Below are 21817 nucleotides of genomic sequence, written 5' to 3' on the forward strand. Positions count from 1 at the left end.
AGCCGAGGATCAGTTCCTGGCTTGCACGCTCAGCTTTCCCCAGAACTCCAGCCCCCGCACCCATCGCTCCTCTCCTCCCATAAACAAGTGACGGGGCTTGTTTGATGAATCCCAGGGCTCCCGAGACAGGCTGCAAAGCAGCAATAACTCTCCCTGGGAGCTGAGCGAATGGAGGTGCCACTTCCTACAAGGAGCCTTTCCCTTTATGGACTCCTTAGCTCCCGGTCATAAACCTTGCCGCTTTTCTCCATCAGGGCTGGCCTCTGTAACCTTGCCAGCGGGGCCTTAACTCTGGGACCTACACGGGACCCCAGCCATAACTTAGCCGCCCACTCAGATCCCCGCGGTATTGTCAGCTACCAGTTATTTATTCACTTGAAAAGCAGCAATCGCAGACCCTGCACATGCTCCTGGCTCTGACACTCTATCATCTCCGGGGAGGTCTGAGTAGGCAGAGGGTCAGAGGCGTGTGCAGATTCCTTTCCTTGTTTCAAGGTTCATGGGAACGTAGCAGCTGGATTGAGATCCCTGGGGATTTCGCTCTTCTGTAGCCACACAGCAGTTGCAGCAAACTTCCTTCTCAGTTTGTGTGTGTGTGAGCAAGAGAGCGAGAGAGAGACCACTGCCCTCTACTGGATGCAATCAGAACTGCTCAACTGTGTGCCAAAGACCCTACTCTGCTTACAGCTAATGGAGATTTTCATTTTGCTCTGATAGTAGGGGCCTGGGCTTTCTGGAGCAAGATGATCTGAATTAGGAGATCGCTGTCACTCTGAAATTCTAACCGCTCATGGTGTGAAACAGATGGACAACTCTGCAGTTCTTAACTGGCCAAAGGCTTGTTACAGTGCCCTGAAAGAGGGTGTTTTGGGGGGCTTTCCAGCCCAACCAGAATGAGGAAGGAACAGAAATTACAGGCTCTCTCATGAGATTTCCAGCTCAGTCTCACAGCTCCGAGCTCTTTGGGTAAGGCTCAAATAAGCCTGTGAACTTTGGGTGCTTGTTTGAAGCAAACCTCGAGACGGCAAAACTAACTGTCCCCAGAGATATTGCACTGGGACTCGGGAGACCCAGTGCTTTCCCTGCCTCTTCCGCTGGGTGAGCTTGGGCAAAACACGGCCCCTCTTTGGGCCTCAGTTTTCCCTCCCACCCTTTGTCTGTCTTGTCTATTCATGTTGTAAGCGTCTGGGGCAGGGCCTGTCTCTTATTACATGTGTGTGCAGCACCCAACACAATGGGGCTCTGATCTCTGTTGTGGCCTTTCAGTACCACTGTCATGGACCTAGTAATGATAAAATCCTACTCCTTTCTAATCACCTTTCTTTTTTCTGAATACAAACCCTTGAGGATACAGAACACACCGTATGTTAGAGCCAGCTGGTTGTCTGCCCCCGAGGTGAGGTCAGCAAGGACAGTAAGCATAACTGACAGAATGACAAGGACAGGCTATCATCAGTTCTCAGACTGTGGGTCAGAACCCCAAAGTGAGGCGCGACCAGATTTTAATGGGGTTGCCAGGGCTGGCGTTAGACTTGCTGGGGCCCGGGGCCAAAGCTGAAGTCCGAGCCCCACCCCCAGGGGCCAAAGCTTCGGCTTTTGCTTCCCCACGCAGTGAGGCAGGGCTCAGGCTTCGGTCCCCCCACCTGGGGTCCTGGGGCACATATCTTACAAGGAGTAAAGCAGGACTCTACAAGGAAGGGACAAACACACCAGACCATCTCAGATTCCATCGTCAATTTCTGCTCCCGGCTAGACAACCCACAAGGCCCCAGAATTTGAGTAGCTGCTCGGGTCAAAGGGGATAACTGAGCAGTTTAATGCTGCTAACATCTTGTCACTTATGGGGCCAGCCACTCCCTCCCCAACCTAACACGGAGCAGAGGCCTGTATCTTGGTGTTGTGGGTCCCAGCTTCCCTTCCTGCTCATGGACTCAGACGCGCAGGTGTAAATTTCACAAATACATAACTGGAGACCATGCAGCTCACGTGCCGGTGTCTCGGAGGGTGAAATTTCAGTGCCGGGCAGGTGCTAACATTAGTGAGCAAGGGGCTCAGCCCCTTAATGCTGCCTCGACTTGATGCCCCTGCTATTTATAAAAGGTTAGTTTGGAGCACAGGTGAAGGAAAAATGATTGCCTCGGGGGCTTTGCAGCGAGCAAGACGGTGCCGGGGGGCGGGATTGTACAACACGAGGATGAGGCTGTCTCTTACCAGGCTGGAGTTTGAAGCGTTGGTATCATCCTCCGGCATGGGCAGGTAGACGGCCAACGCCACGCAGTTGGCAAAGATGGTCATCAGGATAATGATCTCGAAGGGTCTGTGGGTGGGCATTAAGGAGAAGCACAGAGCCGAGGCGCAGTCCTTGTGTATGCACCAATTAACAGTAACGACCTCATCAGCTGATCCAATGCCAGGGCACCGGCCACATTTACACAGGAGAGGCCCAGGAATGGACTAGCCAGGGGTGCTGCAGCTCAGGACTTGAGGGGCACTGGCAGAGCTTGGGGGGAGGACCCAGGGCTGCAATAACATGGGGTGCGGTTGCCATCAGACCTGCCAACACTCCCACAGTTTCAGAGCCTCTTACAGATCTGGGGCACAGCCCATCAGTCTAGGGGGAAATCAGCCTCTGATTGGCTGCCTTCCCCACCTCTTGGGGAAGGCGCCCCTTCTCCTCTCCTGTGAACAGGGATGGGTTCCTGCCTCTACTTCTCCACATCTCCCTCCCACCCTAGGGTTGCCAACTTTCTACTCACACAAAACCGAACACCCTTGCCCCACCTCCTGCCCCACCCACCTCCAAGACCCTGCCCCCACTCACTCCATCCCCTGCTCTCTCTGTTGCTCGCTCTCCCCACCCTCACTCACTCATTTTCACTAGGCTGGCTCAGGGGGTGAGGGCTCCAGCTGGGGGTGCAAGTTCTGGGATCGGGCCAGAAATGAGGGGTTCAGGGTGCAGGAGGGGGCTCTGGGCTGGGGCAGAGGGTTGGGGTGCAGGGGGGTGAGGGCTCTGGCTGGGGTTGCAAACTATGGGGTGGGCCTAGAAATGAGGGGTTTGGGGTTTAGTAGGGTGCTCCGGGCTGGGACCGAAGGGTTTGGAGGACAGGAGGGGGATCAGGGCTGGAGCAGGGGATCAGGGCCGGGGAATGGATCAGGGGTGCAGGCTCCGGGTGGTGCTTACCTCAAGCGGCTCCTGGGAAGCAGCCAGCATGTCCCCTCTCTGGCTCCTATGCAGAGGCGCAACCAGGCGGCTCTACATGCTGCCCCATCCACAGGCACCGCTCCCATTGGCTGTGGTTCCCAGCCAATGGGAGCTGTGGGGGCAGCTTGCAGAGCCCCCTGGCTGCCCCTAAGCATAGGAGCCAGAGAGTGGACATGCTGGCTGCTTCCCGGGAGCCACGCAGCCCGGAGGTTGCAGGGAGCCTACCAGCCCCACTGTGCTGCGCCGCCAACCGGACAGCGAATGGCCCGGTCAGAGGTGCAAGCTGCCAGGATCCCTTTTCGACCAGGTGTCCGAAAACCAGACACCTGGCCACCCTATCCCACCCGGCCTAGGAATTGGGCGGGGGGGGGGGGATGAAGAACCTCTGCATAAGGAGCCGAGGGACATGGAGAGCCAGGGGCAGATGTGGGGCTTGGGGAGGGGCTCAGCAGTGAGGGGGAGCTGGGGAAGATTGGGCAGCTAGAAGAGCACAAGATTGATGGGGAGGCACAGAGCTGATATGGGGAAATGTGGGAACACATTCGTAATTGCTGTGGGGCTGTTGTGACCCAGTGACCTCTTGATGCCAACTGGCACAGCAGGTACAGGGGGTTTTCCAGGGATCTCCTGGGTCAGCTCTGTGCGTGTTAGTACTCCAGAAGATGGTCTCCACCAAAAGCCTGTGGCCCGCTGGTCGTCACAATCATTTTGAAATGTAAGCATGGATAATATTTAAGGAATTATGTCTCTCTACTAAAAATTACGTTCTTAAAGCCTCAGAGCTGAGGCAGGTAACCAGGAGGGGACATATCTCAGACAGGTTCCTTTCAGGAAGGGGTTACAGACACTTATCTCCGCATCTGGTCCCTGTGTGTGGTCCCTTCACAGTCGGAGTCTAGTTGCATAGGGAGCCACAAACTCATCTAGATTACAAAATTGACAAGAGATTGCAAAATCTACAGGGCAGAGCAATTAGCACCATGGGGTCTGGGTTAGGAATAAAGATCAAAGGACTGTTTTGAGATAGCCCGGGCTGCAAAAGACACACTGGGGGCTCCTTTACTTAGGAGGCAAGCTGCCAACATGACTTGTCTCATGAAACAAGGATCACAGGCTGTAAAAAGCTGGAAGGACTTTGGGGCGAACTTTGCTGTGTACGACATGAAAGTAGCGAGTCTAGGTTCTAGAACGTGTGCTCTGATTTTATTTTGTATGTAACCGTTGCTTTCCAATACACGCCCTCCACAGCACGTATCCCATGCTGGGTGACAAGCCAGGACGGCTAACACCGCAGTTCAGACAATAGAGCAGAGACCCCCCCCACCCGGCCAGGACTGTGACAAGGACCACGAGCCCTTGGCCATGCGGGAGGCCACCCTGCGGCCGTCCAGGGAGCCCTCTGCAGTCCCACTATCATGACCGTGGAGCTGCAGAGGGCTCCCAGTCCCAGCGCTGCGGCAGGGCCGTGACAGCTGATCCCTGCAGGCACAAGGAACACTGCGTTCCTGGAAGGGCAGAGCAGAGTCCTGGCCTGGGGGGTTGTCTCTGCTCTGCCCCACCAAAACCGCAGCCTCCCCCCCATCACCGGCCCTGTGGCAGCTCCTCTGTTGCCCTGCGGTCAGGGGAGCGAGCGAGCGGAGCGACCCCCGGCCAGGACTGCGAGGAGGAGGAGAAAGACAAGCCCTAGCTGCCACCCGGCTGCTGAGTGGCTCCTGCCCGCTAGATTATTCCAATAAAATCCGTGCCCCGCCTGCTGTTCGGCTAACGGGGAGCGTCCTGTACGTGCTCCCAGCGCAATCCCAGCTCCTCATCCAATAAACTGCTGCACTCGCCCCTCGGGACACACCCAGTGCGTGCGAAGCAATCGGAGGCGGGACTGGGGAGCTGTGTGTGGGGGGGGGGCGTGTACGACTGCTGTGGGTGCCGTGAATCTGGGAACACTCTGTGGGTGAGTGATCGGCACACTCCAACCTCCGCTGTCCCCTGGAGGGCCCAGTGTCCCCCTGGCATGTGCCAACTGCTAACCTTCAGTGACAGCAGAGGCCTAGAGGGTAGGGCCTGGGGTGCCAGTGGAGGTGAGGAGCTGACCCCCGGTGGGCAGAGACAAGGCTCCCACATGCAAAGGGCAGGTGGTAGCGAGGTGCCTCCCCACCCCGGGTACCCCGGCTGTGAAGCGTCACAGCTGGACACAGAATTCATTCCTTTGCATTTAGGGAGTGGCTGGAAGCGTCGCCACCCCAGGGAGTATTTCATGCACATTTGCCCAAGTTTGTGAACATTCAAACTCTGCTGCTTTTTGGCCCCAAGGCGTTGGCAAGTCTGGGGGCTGCAGGTCAGGACTGAGGGGCAATGGCAGAGCTGTGTTTGGGGAGCTGGAGGACAGGGCTGGGTGTGTGGGGTTTGCCTTGCACCTACCTGCCCCCTGGTTGGCCCGGCACTCCTCTCCGCTCCCTTGTGACAGAGACAGGAAAAGCAAAACGAAAGCAGGTTCTTGAATCAACATCTCCACTTGCTCCTCTGCCAAGGCAGGACCCAGAGTCCCGGGAAGCGGGGAGGGCCGGGAAGTGATGCTTGCTGGGCAATTTTACAAGGGAAACCATCCAAATGCTCTCCAGTCATTTAGCAGATCCAGTCACCCCTCTGCTCAACAGCCCGGGGGACGGTGCTGGGGAGAGCCCATCCTGTGCCCGCCGTGTATGTGGAGGTGGATCGGAGATAGCGGGGGAGGTTGGGGAGGGGGTGTCACAGGTCACACAGCTTGTGTCCCTCTGTCATCCCACCCACGGAGCATGCTGGGTTTCCTTTCATGGGGCCAGGCTGAGAACAAGAGGGCAAAGATTCAATCCAGGGGAAGCAGCGTGGCCTGGCCAGGGGATGGGGCAAAGGCCTAAGACATGTCAGCTGCTGCAGACAGTGACAGCCGGAGCGGCCCAGCCACTGGCCTAAAGATCACATCACACCTGTTGCCACTGCACGGCTGCGGACCATCCACAGCGATGACAGGCTGGGCCCCGACGGCCACGCTGCTCCTGGGACACTCACCCTGCAGGGGAGTTTAGCGGGCGACTGATCCTCAGAGTGGGGCTCCCCGGGGCCAGACCCCCAACAAGGCACTCCTCCCCTCCCTGGAATTCAGCTGGGCCCGCCCGAGTCTCCGCCTGCCAGGGCATGGTGCAAACCACCCGTTTGCTCAAGCATCTGCCTGATGAGGGCTGTGGGGACAGGGAGGGATTGATAGGAGTCATCTTTCAATTACCGCGTGCTGGCCCGTTCTGCAGCATTGTCCCTCGCACTTCTGCACCCGGGGGGAACAGCATAAAGCAGAAGCAGCGCAGAGGACAAGGTCTGATGCCTCCATCCTTAGTCCCTTCCCTCTGAGCTCCATTTATTATCCCAACAACCACAAACTCACCCAAGGAAAACAAAACTGCCCCAGCTGGAGCTTTCTACCCAGCCGCAGTGCCTGGGGCTTCTCTCCAGCGGCTCCTACCAGCAACTGTCCTTTGCTGTAACATCTCTCTGCAGACCCCACGTCCCTGCCCCTCCTTAGAGTGAACTAATCACCTGTCTCTCCTCCACTAGGTCTTATTAGTGAATAGGGCCAGCTGGTCACAGGCCTCCAGCTCTTAAAGGGGCAGGCAGCCCTGTTACACAGGCCAAACTGAACACCTGCGGCTCTTTAGATATCTTTGGTAAAGAGAGCCATGTATGTCCGTGATGATGTCTTTCCACAAAGAACCAGCCCCTTCGCCCCGTGGATTAAATCTCCCGGCCCTTCAGCATCTGCCTGCTGCCTAGACCTGCCGTAATCAGCTGACAAGGAGGCCACTGGCTGCTAAAGATGATCCTCTACTGCCTTAATTTTAGTCACGTGCCCAAGGTGGACATGCTGGCAGTCTGTATATTTCACCCCACACTTTACTGTCAATCACCATCAGCAGCCTCCGATAGCCCTTCCGTCCCAGGCTCTCAGGGCTTTAAAAACTCAAGTCCCTTCCCCACCGTCTTTTCCCTCATTTGCTCCCTGGAAATAACGACGTTGCCCTGTCTCTGCCTGGTGTGTGAAGATCTGCAGAGGGAAAGCGCTCTTGAGTTGTTACAACGAATGAAACCTCCCCTTCCCTCGGGTTAGTCTCCCCTTCTCCGGAAGAGTTAAAGGAGGGACACAGGGATCGAGCGACCCACCTGAAGTCACACCCAAAGTCAGTGGCAGAAACGGAAACAGAACCCAGGAATCCTGATTCCTGGTCCCCTGCTTCGTCCACTGCATGGGCTGCCTTTTGTCCCGCAAGGACGGAAGGAGCCTGGGACCGTTCTCTGTGCCTCTGCTATTTGGGGATTTACTCTACGTAGTTCCCCCTCAGATACTTCTCTAGGGAGTATTACCTAGTGGCTGGAGCAGGGGCCTAGGAGCCAGGATCTCTGTTCCTGATTCTGGACCTAACCTACTGCATGTCCGGGTCTTAACCCCTCTGCGGCTGAAGTGCCGAGGGGTGCCAGCCTGGCCTCTTTCGCTAGCAGGAAATGCACCCAGGTTAAACCAGTACAGACGCTTGGGATCCTGTGGGGGCAGGTTTCCCTCCTGGCTTCTCTCCATTTATGACTCCGGTAAAGCCCTTTGAGAGCATCACCTCTGCCCTGGCAGCAGAAGCAGCCCGCATCATAAACCTGTCTCTAGCTGCAGCCTAAATCACACCAGGCCTGGAAATTTGCTGGCTTTTATGGCCAGGTTTTCTGGGGCATGACAGGGAGCAAGCTCCACCAGGCACCGGATAAGCAACCTGCCTTCTGAGCATTGTGAAGCGAGGGTGGCATCCAGGTGCCATGTATACCAGTAATGGGGCACATGTCCCCACACCGCAGCCCCCAGCACCCCAGCACTCACAAACCCCACTCCGTACACCCCCAGAACGCTCACAAAGCTCGGTTACAATTAACCCCCTACCAAGCAACCGGCCTGACCTTTGAGCAAATGCTACCTTGAGTGGGCCAAAACTAGGCCACTTCCTCTCGTTGCAACCCCCAAAGCAATAAACCAGGTGAACCAGGGGCATTGTGGGTATAAATAGTACCCAGTGCATTGTGGGTATAAATAGAACCTGCTGCATTGTGGGTACCAGTGTAACCTGATGCTGCAGAGGACTCTCTCACACACACATGCTGTCCCCTACCCTGTTTGCAGTGACTGCTTCTTTGACCTTCCTGCTGGCGCACCTGTCTCTTTCCTCCTTCCAGTCTAGAGCTCCCTGGACATAGCAGACCCATTCGCTCTCATGGCTACCAAGGTTCTGAGGTTACGGCAGTGACCTAAGGGTCATAGGTTCTAGTCCCAGATGTGCTGCTGATTTGCAGGCTGACCCTGAGCTAGTCACTTCTGCTTTCGGTGTCTCTTGTCCCATGTGCAGCTTCAGGGCACTACTCCCGTTACAGCCGCGTGGAGCAGTTGTGAGAATTAATTCATTACATGTTTGTAAAGCAGCGACAGAGCCTTGGTCAAAGGCAGCCCAGAGCGTTATTATTAAAAGGATAAAAAAACAACAACACCAGGTCCCATAGCCCTTTGCACAGGGTAGGACAGGGATTGCTCACTCCCCACTGAAATGCAGCCACTTCTGGGGTGGAACACTGCATGGGAGGGAGGAGGAGTCAATAACAGCTATGATGCAGGAAGGATTTTAAGGAGTGTGATATAGCACGGCCAGAAGGCAGCAGGAGAGTGATCCTATTGGAATCCGGGAAAGAGGTGAAGCCGTCCACTGCTAAAGGATCCCCCCCAGCCTAAGAGGGGGATCCACAGGACCTGGATACCAAATAAATCCGGGGGACAACTAATGAAATAACAGGGACAGGAGTGCGGTCAAAGGGTCAAATGAAGGGAACCGGACGGAGACACTGAGCAGAGAACCCCGGACAGCTCCCACTGCTCCTCAAAGGCATCAAGGGAGTCAGTGGACACCGCCCAGAGGAACTCTGCCCAGATACGTGCACGGACCGAGGATCGGAAAGGGGCCCCACAGTCACAGGAGACTCCATCGGCCAACCTCCTCACTCTGGTTTTATAGATGGCCATTTTAGCTAGGGCCAGGAGGTGGTTGACCAGGAGCCCCGTGACTTTGTGGGGCCGCCAATAGGGAGTGCATAAATAAGAAGGTGAAGGGAAAAGTGCAGCCAAAAACATAATAAAATATTGGTGAGGAGCCGGAATAGGGGCTCCAGCCTGGCACACTCCAGATATATGTGCGCCAGGGTTTCCCTCACGCCGCAAAAGGGGCAGGTGTCTGGGATAGGGGTGAACCGCGCCAAGAACACGCCCGTGCTCACGGCTCCGTGAAGGAGCCGCCAACTGATATCCCCGGCGGGCCTCGGGACCAAGGTGGAATAGAGGCCGGCCCACCGGGGCTCCTCACCCTCTGAAGGTGGCAGGAGGTCCCGCCATTTTGTATCGGGGCGGGACACCAGGGTGACGGCGACAGCAGGAGAGTGATCTAGGAGAGAGATGTAAGTCCCAGGATGAGGAGAAGCCTTATTCCCTGTAGAGGGAAGAAAGGTTTCTATAAATTAATTAAAAGCACCTGAAGCCAGTCACCTGATTAATCCCCCCAACCCCCCCCCCCCCCCCGCTTCAATCAGCCAGGGGAAGGAGTTGGAGCAGAGTGGTTTGCAGTTGGAGCAGAGAGCAGTTTGGAGGAGTTGAAGTGGAGGAGAGTTTGGAGAAGTGCCATGGCTGGCTGGAAGACCAAGACCCGGCCAAGACCAAGACCCGGGTAAAGAGACACCCGGCTTGTGCAGAAAGAGAGGGCAGGAAGCCCCACAAGCTGAAGAGCAGGAGCGGGAAGTAGCCCAGGGGAAGGAAGCACGAGTTCGAGTGGTTTACTGCTAACCCTAGGGCCCCTGGGCTTGGACCTGGAGTAAAGGGCAGGCCTGGGTCCCTCCCTCTCCACTACCCATCTCTGGGTTACTAGTGGGACAGTAAATACCCTAGTTAAGGGGCACGAAACTGAGCCCTGAACTCCCCTCCCCACCCCCGAAGAAGAGGAAGCGTGGGACCCATCATAATCGTACCGGCAATTTGCCACACGCGGCAGAACGTGCCAAACTGGAGCGTACCCAAGACAAAGGCCCCATGCGCCATTTCTTCCAAAAGGTACCACAAAGCCTTCGACGGCCGTGCCCCACACTTCAGGTCTGATCCAGCAGTGCGGGGCACCCGGCTGGCGCAGTGCTTCAGTACCGAGTCCGAGAGAGAAGCCTGCAGCCCACAGTACAGGGACCCTGATGGCCAACCAGCCAGCGTGTGCCCATAGGACGACCCCCCCTCTCCCTTGTTACATTGATTTCCCCAGCAGTGGGATAGCGCCCTCAAGTCAAGAAAGGACCCATACGACATGCCTGATGGCCAGACTGCAGCCTAGTACACCTGGGGTGAATCTGGGCCCCTCGGGGTCCTAAAACCAACAGCCTCCGTCATTTGAGCTAATGGAGCAAGGCCCAGCTCGTTACATATATTCAGCGATGGACACGGTTGGAGGCAGAATGCCGCTGACTGCCAAGGAGATTGTGGCGCCCAAGTCCCTACTGAAAAGGATATGTAGGCTTCTGAGCACCGCAGTGCCTAAATCCCTTCCCAATTCCGGGCCTCGGGCTATTAGCTGGAAGCAGCCGCAGCTGCCCTGTAGCACTCTCTGCAGGCCACGCCTGGCACTGCAGGCACTCCCTGCCTCCCTTTCCTCCTCTGAGGTGGCCCCCAACCTTCAGCCTTCCCCACACAGGCTGGAGGTGGCGATGGGGCCCAGCCTCCAGCCAAGTCTGTAACTACAATTTCACCCCTTCCAGGGTAACAAGAATCCAAACACACAAAAGGTTCTTCCGCCCCGCATGGGCTCCACTTCAGCCCCCCGGCTGGGGCTTAGCTCCCAACCCCTCTGGGCTGCCGTGCCCTCATCCCTGCTCCAGGGTCCAGATCTGAGGCCAGAAGGGCCCAATGGGGCCATGTGGTTTGACCCCCTGTATCACACAGGGCCTGAACTCATTCCTCTTTGAGCGAGAGCGAGCTTTTAGCAGAGCAGGGATCAGAGAGAGGGGAGCCTAGGGGAGTGCTGGATGGAGAGAGCGAGGTGTGGGGGAAAGACAGAGCAAGAAGGAGAGAAAAAGGGAGAAGGAAAGAAAGAGGGAGAGAGAAGGGAATGGCGGAGGGGCAGGCAGAGCCATCCATCTGTGATGTCAGACAGCAGCTGCGGGCGAGCGGCCGACGCACTGGCTGAGCTATTCCAAGCAGCTCGCAGAGTCCCTCTCAGTCGCTCCCCCCGCCACACACTTTACTTTCCCGGCCTGACATTTTCTCCCCGACGCCCCGCTCCGGGCCGCCTCCACCTTTTTCCCTTTCCTGCCTCCCGAGCGAAGCGCATCCTCTCCCCGCCACACCCCGATCCCTGCCCCGGCTTCTCCAATCAGCCGGCACCTTCCCGCCACCGGCACGCAACGCACCCTTGGCACAGGTGCCCCCTGCCCCTGCGTGTCGGTTCTCTCCCCCTCGCTGGTTGATTCGCTCGCATTCCTTCCCCAAGATGGTTTGTGCCTTCCTTGGATTCCCGCCAGCACCTTCCCTCCTGAAGTGAAAGCAACGTCTACCCTTCTCCCCCCCTCGCCTGGCTGCACAACGCATGGGAGAAGGGAACCCCTGCGATTATTTCCCTTGGCCCCATCTTTGCTTGGTACCAAAGAGACTGAACAGAAGCCGCAGTGTCCCTGATCCAAATCTCCTCCGTTTCTCTCACCCAAACAGCCCCCCTTCCACTGAGCACATCAATTACCATCTGCGACCTCGCCCCAAGAAAACACAGGCCAGATCCTGATCTCCCTGACTCCAGCTTTATGCCACCGAGTGCAGCGGGATCGCAGAATCGGGCCCCTCATTCCTTCTCATGTATATTTAGCCTTTTCTTGGCCTCCCCTGCTCTTTCGCATCGCCAGCGAGACAGACTGTACAAACAGGCACTTCGTCAGCCGTCCGGAACAGGGGAACCAGCTCTATCGCTCACCGAATGTAAAAACCTGTCCACACCCACCAAATGGCCCCAAACATTCTCCCCCGTGCCTTGGGCACGCACTTTCCTCTAGCTCGCCGCTGCGTTGAGGCAGTCCCTCCGCATGCTTTCCAATGCCCCCTTCGCTTTGCCGGGTGTCGGCCTCCCGTGTTTCTAGACACCCCCACGCAGGTCCCGTCTCCCCTCCCCGCCTGGACGGAAAGGATACTTCCATTCCACAATGCCGATGCAGGCTTTCCGCAGCGGGTGCTGAAGGGTTAAGCAGAACAGAGCCCTGGCTGGTCGGGGGGCTGCGGGTGGCACCGGTTTCTTCGACTTTTCTCTCTGTTGCTTTTTCTTCTGATCATCCTGGGCAGAAGCAGGCTCCATGATCTTCCTTCCCTAGCTGCCTCCTCCAGCCGTTCTCCCCCCGTCCCCTCCTCCCACAGATGAGACCCCCGTCCTCTGCCCGAAGCCCCTTCTGGTTCTCTTCTGCCGAGCCAGTCTCCTCAGTGCAGAGGGGGAAGGCGGGGGGGTGGCTGGAAAGTGCACTCACACATACACAAATGCACCAGGCATGAGTTTAAAATTAGACACCGTCCCCGCTCCCTGGTGCTGTCAGAGTTCCTGAGACAGCAAAAGAAGCCCAGCAGCTGTTGCTTATCCCAAAGCTGGTAACTGCTTCCCAAGCTTCAGCTCCAGGTTAGGAGTGGGGGTGAGGGACCCACTTCCAGAGGGAAATACCCCAAGAAAAACCCTCTTCATCCCACTTCAGCTCTCTCCCTGGCCCTCTGCCCCGTTTCCCTCTGGCTTTTGAAGCAGCCCAAGGAATCATCAGGCTGTTTAAACTACACAAGTCGCCTGCTTTGTCCAGCTGGGCCCATGGTGCGTATGAAGAATGGAGTATCAGTCCTCGCTTGGGTTGGGTGACTGCGGCAGATAAATCCTATCGGAATAGCGATGGGCATTTGGAAATGGATTCGCCTCTCCCGTCTGGTGTTTGCTTTCCAGTGATCCTTCCAGCCAGTGTGTTTGTTGGGACAAACATTCCCCGCCAAAGCAAATGTTGTTATTAACCAGAATCAGGGAGTGTACGGAAACCCCGCTCTGCTAGGCGCTGCATGTACATGAGAGAGAATCCCTGTCCCAACAAGCCTAGAATCTAACCAGACACGAGTGGGAGGAAGTTAGACTTCTGATCCCCATTTTGCAGAAGAGGAACAGAGCGGGGCAGGCCAGATCCTCGAAAGGATTCAGGCATCTGAGCTCAATGAGAATCAGGCACCTAACTTCCTTTGCAAATCTGGGTCAAAGTCCCACAGGAGCAGAGCCAGGCACAGAACATGCAGAGTAGCCACAGAAAGCACATGCTGAACTCGGAGCGTTTGCCCCTGGATCCTGACTGTAACTAGCAGGCACTTCTCCAAGGCCCGTCCAGCAGAGGGGCACAAAGGAGGGGGGGTCAGCAGTGCCGTTAGCCTCATCCAGAGCGAGGAACACAGCCCATGTCTCCTTCTGCCTCCGCTCGGCTGCCGGGGAAATTCAGTGCTTTCTAAGGGTGGTTAAGCTCTGGAGCAGGCTGCCAAGGGAGGTTGTGGAATCTCCATCATTGGGGATTTTTAAGAGCAGGTTGAACACACGCCTGCCAGGGCTGGTCTAGGTTTACTTGGCCCTGCCTCAGTGCAAGGGGGCTGCACTTGATGACTTCCCAAGGTCCCTTCCAGCCCCACATTTCAAGGATTCTATAGGGCTTGTTCTGGATTTCACCGCCTAAAAGGGTCTAGGACTGGCTAGCACCAACACCCAACACCTTGTCTTACCCCTCCCTCGCATCGCTGAGTTTTACACTGTGTGATCTGCCTGCATGTCCCCTAGGGAAACGTCTACATACAAACAGTTAAATACTCCAGGAGATGAATTAGACTTTGCCCTGCTACAGGGGCCTTTACCCTGGATGTGTTTTAAGAACATTACTAGATAATAATACCGAGCACCTACAGAGAGCCTTGTATCTGCAGATTTCAAAGCTCTTTAGAAAGGTGGGTCAGATGTATTATCCCCATTTCACAGGTGGGGAAACTGAGGCCTGGAGCGGCAACGTGCTCAGAGTCATGCAGCAAATCCACGGCAGAGCTGACAAAACAACCATCTCTCGCACTTCTATAGCGCTTATTAACTCTGCTCTGTGAGCACTTGACAAAGAAAGAACATGTCAGTGTCCCTATTTTACAAGCAGAGAAACTACAGCCCCACGTGATTTGGGGATTGGCCCCACATCAGCCAACACGCCAGGGACAGAACCCCCTTTCCCTGCCTTGCAGCTGGAGGTGCTAACCACTCTGCTATCACCCTGCTGCTCTCAGAGTATCCCTGCTATGGCTTATATCATCTCAGGATCATGTCATCCACCATGGAACTGCCTGGCTTGGGAGCATCCCAATTCACGGGCCAGCAGCCCCGGTGCAACACAGTCCTGAAGGAGAATCCCATAGCTACAGGCCTGCTAGCCAATGGGGGGAGGGGAGACGCTGCAGCTGTTCCCGTCCATCGCTGCGTCCTCTGGGAGCATCAGCTCAGCTGTAAAGGGGTAAAATTAGCAACATTAATTCCACACAACCCCCCTCAATCATTTCCTGCATTTTAGGGTCAAATATTCCTTCCCACCCCCGACAAATGATGGGGTCCCTGGAGGCATCATGGGCTGCGTTCACCACATCTGACTGCAATCCTGAGTGGGACCCCATTTTGCCCTCCCTCCCTCCTTCTCCCACTAATCACTGTCCCCATGTCACTTGGGATTCAACCTATGAGCTCAGCTACGGCTGCAGCCCCGGCGGGGAGCTCTGAGCACCTCAGCCCTGTCCCCGTGCCACTAGCAGCTGTCTGTGCAAGGGAGGGTCTCTGGGGACATCTCGTGGCTAGCCGGGGTCTGGCGAGCAGCTTGGAATTAGAATCATAGAAGATCAGGGTTGGAAGAGACCTCAGGAGGTCATCTAGTCCAACCCCCTGCTCAAAGCAGGACCAACCCCAACTAAATCATCACAGCCAGGGCTTTATCAAGCCAGGCCTTAAAAACCTCTAAGGATGAAGATTCCACCACCTCCCTAGGGAACCCATTCCAGTACTTCACCACCCTCCTTGTGAAATAGTGTTTCCTAATACCCAACCTAGACCTCCCGCACAGCAACTTGAGACCACTGCTCCTCGTTCTGTCATCTGCCACCACTGAGAACAGCCCAGCTCCATCCTCTTTGGACCCCCCCTTCAGGTAGCTGAAGGCTGCTATCAAATCCCCTCTCACTCTTTTCTTCTGCAGACTGAAGAAGCCCAGTTCCTTCAGCCTCTCCTCGTAAGTCATGTGCCCCAGCCCCCTAATCATTTTTGTTGCCCTCCACTGGACTCTCTCCAATTTGTCCACATCCCTTCTGTAGTGGGGGGGCCCAAAACTGAACACAATACTCCAGATGTGACCTCACCAGTGCCGAATAGAGGGGAATAATCACTTCCCTCGATCTGCTGGCAATGCTCCTACTAATACAGCCCAAAATGCCATTGGCCTTCTTAGCAACAAGGGCACACTGCTGACTCATATCCAGCTTCTCATCCATTGTAATCCCCAGGTCCTTTTCTGCAGAACTGCTACTGTACCAGAATTGGTACACACACCTTGATTGATGGTTTTCCTCCACCCCAGTCACAGCTGTAAGTAATTGCACACACTGACCGATCACTGACTGGGTGTGTGCTTTTAAAGGCAGAGATCCAGCAGTGTGTGAATGGAAGACCCAAGGAGGGTCTGCTCCCTGCTCCGTGCCATCCCCTTGGCCAGGAAGGATTAACCACAGAGGACTGACATTGGTGGTGGCTCCTGGGGTTTTCTAAGGCTCTGTGTGAAGAAATATCAGGCCTACATGGCAAATTCAGAGGTGATGTTTTCTGGCTAGACAGACTCTGCCTCTGGCAGGGATACCGCCAGCCTTAGAAGACACAAGATCATCCTGAATGGTACCATGGGACCATCACGGAGCTGGATTTGCGGGTGCCTTTTTGTGGTTAAAGAGTTTGCAGGCTTTGACTCAGCCCCAAACTGCCAAGGGAGATTCCTCCCAAACTGCCCCGTGTTAGGAGGCAAACTCTGCGCCAGCCCCGAGTTGCACCTGGCTCCCAATCAAATCCACCAGTTGGCCGGCTCACTTTGGAGGCCTGAGAGTCCTCAGCAGAGCCCAGTGGGTACTGTGGCATTCAGAGATCACACCCAGAGCACAGAGGTGATTCTATTGATTTCAATGGCATTTAGCAGTCTAAATACCCTTGAGGATCTGGGCCTCGGTGCTGAAGGTGGTCACAAGCACTTCTGTGCCTAGTTTCAGCTGGCTGTGCAAAACAACAAGAGCTTCACGGCACCCTGCCCAGACTCTCTGTCTGGGAAGCTCAGCCCTTGAAGGCACAGCTCCCAATACCACGTCTTCCCTTCCAAGCCAAAACTTAATAACAATAATGCTTAAAACCCCAACATTAATACAATACACAATTACACATATTGATAACCAACGTAATAACTACACAACAAGGTTCAATTCGTCTGCGAGATGCCCTGCACTGTCTCTTAGACCTGGGAGGTGTAATGTCTTGGCCCACATACACAGAAGTTAGGGGGGAGAAATCCCATCAATGGCTCTTGCTGGATGATTGTTAACCACCAAACAAAACAGCCCCGTGCTGTTTACACACATTGCTATGCGCAGTGTCTGCATTTAGTCCTGGTTACTCCTTTGAGCTCTACTACTGTTTCCAAGAACGTTTTTGGACTTGTTCAGAACCTGTATACTTCATCCACCCCGTAGTTACCACAGCTCCGTCTCTAAAAAACTACAGAAGGACACCATGACACAGACAGAAGGGACTTCAAGCATCAATGGCAACGAATACAGTGGTCAAGAAACACGTCTTCTGGGTCCTCATGAAGTGCGCTGGTATTCACACTGCCAAGCTTTGCAGGTCCCAGATGAATAGTTTTCTGTTACTAGAGAAACTTTCATCAATACTCAGCAGAATGCCAGCAAAGCAAGCGTGTCAGCAGAAGCAAAGGGGCTTGTGGTACAGATGGGTTTCAAATTCACAACCTGCAGCTTGGTATTGTTGGCTGTGTGTATTATGCTATCCCTTTCTTGCAGGGGGAAAACACTGATTTTGCCTGTGCAATAAATGCAATAGAGAGTTGCTGAAAACTTTGCACAACCTGAGAATGGAAGAGAAGTTGCACGGGTACTTCATAAAAGTTGAACAGCAAGCTACTGAACTGAATCTGCAAATGCCAACTTACAGGAACCAGCAAAAACTCTGGATCATTTTTACGGCAGTCACACCGCATCCTGCCGTTTGGAATCTTTAAAAGATAAAGTGGATTGCTTTTTCCCCTGCACTCAGGGCTGCAATAAGTGAAATCGCCGGACAATTTAATCCGCAAAGTTGTGGCCTATCTCACTGCAAAAAACAGGAAAACTGTTAATATATCGAAAGGGAAACTGAACGAAAAATTTCAGTGCAGAGTTCCTGAGATGCAATATGATTTATTAGTCCACCACACTGAACCTATTTGAAAGGCTCAGGAACCAGACAACAGAATATCTTTTCTGGAACTCATGAAGGTCTGTACAGAACATGACCTGGAACTTCTGTATCCTGACGGATTTGACCTATTGGTGCTTTTGGCACCATTACCTATTACAGTTGCAACTGCAGAAAACGGTTTTAGTGCTAAAAAGTGCAAACTTCATAGACTTTGCAGCAGCCTGTCAGAAGTTGGTCTTCAGCAACTGTGAATTCTTGCAGTAAAGACTGACTTAACCAACAGCGTGAACACAGAAGAGGCTGTGGATACCTGTATTCAGATGGCTCTCCGGTGCACGGATTTTCGTTGCAATGGTGAATGTAGCACTGTTTATTTCTATGCAGATGGTAGGTGCGTGTGTTGATATGGTTTAATGTGTATAATATGTATGTGTTTAACTTGCCCCTCCAAAAGCGGTCAAATTGAAATTCCCACACATGCCCCTGCCCACCAGTGTCTCAGAGATGCGCTTCCCGTTTGCTGAAACAGGAGTGAAAGCACAAACAAGAGAAGCTCTTCAACCGGGGACTCCTCCCGGTTGCTGGCTCTGATTGCTGGGAGCGTGCAGACCCAAAAGACGGCTTGGCAGGAGGTGTTGGGAACTCGATGGGCCGTAACAGCTTCCTGCCGCGTGCAGGGCGGACAGTCACGTTTTCCCACACTGCACCAGGAGCTAAAGCGGCCACAGTTGGCGATGGCACTAGGAAGCCTGGGATAGGGTGGTTTGACTCCGGTTTCAGTACTGCAGTGTGGACGCTGGGGCCTGTGTCCTGAAATTGTAAACCTAGCGCATGGACACTCCCAAACGCAGGGTCCACGGACTCAAGTCCCACTAACCCCGGCTTACACTGCAGTGTAGAATGCCTCTGAGAGCTGGCTGCGAGTTTGGGTTGCCAGGCTCCAGTTTAGCATGTAGGCAAGGAGTGGAGGAGCGGGCCAGAAGTGCAGGCTGGCCTCTCGGTCGTCTATGGAGCAGCACAGAAGCCAAGGCCCAGGGAGCCAGCTGTGTGTGCTTGGGACTGGCAAGGAAGGGTGTGTCCTGGGAATACCCAGTGTTGCCAATTCCCACGATTGTATTGTGTCATGATGTCTAATACTCTTTATAAGTTCTAGCTCCTGAAGTCAAGTGAATATAAGAGAATCTCAGCTTGCACCTCAAACAAATATTAAGGGTTCTTCCCCCCCCCAGCCCCTGGTGGTGGAGAAAAGTTTAAAAACGTGACCCTAAAAGCTCAGACACCAGAAGGCAAGTGAAAAGAACCAAATATTTATTAAGTTTGTAAAAATCTCATGACTTTAAAGCCAATCTTGCGATTGTCTAAGGCTTGAGCCTAACCGTGGATACACTAGATGAACGCTGCCACAGAACGGAGGAGTTCTTGCCCCTGTATTTGGCCCCATGGTGCCAGGGGCCACACAAGGCCCTGCTTCTAGCGTCTCAGTTTGGTTTGTGAAGAAGTCAGGAGTGAGGAGGGGGCTGGCAAGGAGGCTGTCTTGTCTGGTTAGATTGTAAGCACGTAAGGGCAGGGATTGTCTGCTACTCTGTGTTTGTACAGCATCTACCACAACCAGACCCTGATTTTGGTTGGTTCCTAGGCACTGCTGTAATGAATGTGATTAATAACCTGCCCCTCTCACCCTGAGTGTAGCCCCCTGGCATTCGGGGTACAGCATTTTGGCCGTCAGGCTGGAGAGGTTGGACGCCCAGCTCTAAACTGTCATGGGTAGAGCAGGTCGGCTGTGAGCAGTAGGATCCTGAGCCAAGGTTTCCCACGTGGCCGCCTCTGCCCTGGGAGCAACCTCACCCGCTGGGGTGTTGATTTTGCCCATGTCTGGGCTAGAGTTCCCCGGTAGACCTGCCCCGAGCCAGGCACTGCTGGCTCTCCTGACCTCTCCAGAGCCCCAGCGGTCTGCTGCAAGCACCATTCCAGGTCTCGCTCCTGGGGTCTGGCCCAGCGGGACACCCTACCCGGGCCTGGTTCTGACTGCATGGCCCCCAAAGGAAGCAGTTCAGAGGAGTCAGTCAGCTCTGTGGGGCCAGGCGGGGGGCCAGGCTCGCCGATACCTGGCAGTTAGTGCCCAACGACATAGGGTGCCCTGAGTATCAATGTGCTGCATTAGCTCCCATTTCTTGCCCTCATGCACCATCCTGCCACGCTACCAGGGTCCTGCCGTGCCACTGCCCTGACCCTCACTGCCCCATCTTCCTTCCTCACTCGGCCCTGACTGTGCCTCCCCTGCAGGGTGCCATTGCCTGGGGGGGGGCCAGTGCCACCACCCTCCGTTGCCCCTCATTGCACCAGACACCCCCAAACCGCTCGCTCGCCCCTGAGAAGGGAGGCCAGCTCCCTGCCGTGCAGATCACCAGCAGTGCCTCTGTCCCTGCACCCCCTTTAGCTGTTTGGCGTGGTCCAGATGCTGATGCTGCGGATGATCAGCCATTCGCTCTGACTCTCCGTCACGAGGATCCGCACGCACTCCGCGGCGGCCGCCGTGCTGTTCTCCAAGCCCATCCGTTCAAAGTGTCCCTTCTCAAAGGCTCCGATGCGGGTGTACAGAGCACAGCCCGTGCCATTCCCCTGCCGCTGGCGGCCCAGCTCCACGGCCCCCGCGCGGAGATAGTCGCTGTGGCGCTCCTTGGAGCCGGTGTGGACCTGGAGCCGTGAGATACGGGCAGGCTGGTGGAACACGATGGTGAAGTGGCTGCCGGCAGCTGGGGCTTTCCCCCAGAAGTACTCCGGCATCGTGCTGTAGGCCTTGCTGGGCAGGTAGGCCTCAAAGGTGTCCATGTCTGTGAACATCACAGCCGGGGGGTTGTCAGGCAGGTCCAAGGAATCTGCCTCAAAGTCATCGTCTTTCAGCCGGTTGACTGTCCCCTGGAAGGAGGAGTACAGGCCCATGTGCTGGAAGAGGGATGGCTTGAAGCGAATCACCTTCTTCTGGGTGAGCAGCAGGCGGAAGTGCCCCAGCAGCCAGTCACACGGCATTTCCTGGTAGAACAGCAGCAGGAACTGGGCCAGCTGGGGCAGGTCGCTGGAGTGGTAGAGTTTGCCAATGTAGCCCAGCTTGGAGAACTCCAGCATGACCCAGTAGGAGCCTTCCTGGGATGCCACTGCCTTCCTGATGGCCGTGAAGAAGGACTTGGAGCACTCCACGTCGTCCTCAATCATGAGGTAGTAGGAGGAAAGGTTGGCAGAGAAGCTGAGGAGATAAGCATAGTCCACGTTCTGCTTGGATCTGAACTGCACTCGATCCTCGGCATCATTGTAGTTCCTCTTCAGGCCTTCCAGGGGCGGGTAGCACTCCGGAGGGGCATGGATAACCAGCAGCTGGCCCCGGAGGAGGTGGGGAGTGAATCTTGCGGTAATGTCCATCACCACCTGGGTGTTCCACTCCGAGTCCGGGTCAGCCAGGTGCACCACCACCACCATCTCCTCCAGCTCCTCCTGGGTTGACTGACTGAAGATGGACTTCAGCGTGTCCAGGAGGTAGTTTCCTCGCTTCCGCTTGACAGACGACAGCCCCACAGTGAGGAACTCTGAAACGCGGAGAGATGAAAGGACAGACATGAGCACCACTGACACGTCAGGAAGGCCCAGACCTTCATGATATTTGGGTGCCTAACTCCCTTTGAAATCCAGGAGAGTTGGGCACCTAAATCCCCATGAGGGTGCAAGCCTAGCTGATTTCATCTGAAGCCAATAGCAGGTCCTTGTGTTTCAGCGCAGGCTGACGCCCTGTACTGTAGCTTTTAGGACTGTCTCAGAGGGTGGCTGGGCCTTTACGGGGAGTTGTGCCGAGCCTTACAGATGATGGATCGGCTACATCCCACCTGAGATGGATCCACAAGGGATCTGGTGATTATCGAAGCCAGCATGGCTCAACTGGGAAGAGGAGGGAAGGAAGGCCTGGGTCCAGCAGGAGAGCTACGGGAAGCAAGTTGGCTCCTGTGTGAGGCGCTGGGGCAGGGTCTGACCCCCA

The 21817-nt window shown here is 55.3% G+C and overlaps 2 protein-coding genes across 12 annotated transcripts in view; both read right to left on the reverse strand.

Moving 5' to 3' along the window:
* CACNA1S (calcium voltage-gated channel subunit alpha1 S) overlaps positions 1–21817 on the reverse strand; it is a 103467-nt gene that overhangs the window by 76650 nt on the left and 5000 nt on the right. For 2 of the 3 annotated variants that reach the window (XM_043533514.1, XM_037885138.2), the window contains exons 2-3: positions 12455–14802; positions 2212–2317 (exon numbers count right to left, since the gene is read on the reverse strand). In XM_043533514.1, the coding sequence (XP_043389449.1) occupies positions 2212–2317; positions 12455–12615 (267 nt within the window). In that variant the 5' untranslated portion in view covers positions 12616–14802. Of the gene's footprint in view, positions 1–2211; positions 2318–6614; positions 7510–12454; positions 14803–21817 lie in introns of those variants that run through there. The other variant, XM_043533515.1, reaches the window with a different exon arrangement.
* The window catches only part of LOC102938060 (alpha-1,6-mannosyl-glycoprotein 4-beta-N-acetylglucosaminyltransferase), a 33625-nt gene continuing 30895 nt past the window's right edge, over positions 19088–21817 (reverse strand). For all 9 annotated transcript variants that reach the window (XM_043533517.1, XM_027831731.3, XM_037885213.2 and 6 more), the window contains one exon: positions 19088–21374. In XM_043533517.1, the coding sequence (XP_043389452.1) occupies positions 20230–21374 (1145 nt within the window). In that variant the 3' untranslated portion in view covers positions 19088–20229. The remainder of the gene's footprint in view (positions 21375–21817) is intronic.

This window comes from Chelonia mydas, chromosome 21 (genome assembly GCF_015237465.2).
Source record: "Chelonia mydas isolate rCheMyd1 chromosome 21, rCheMyd1.pri.v2, whole genome shotgun sequence".
NCBI lineage: Eukaryota > Metazoa > Chordata > Testudines > Cheloniidae > Chelonia > Chelonia mydas.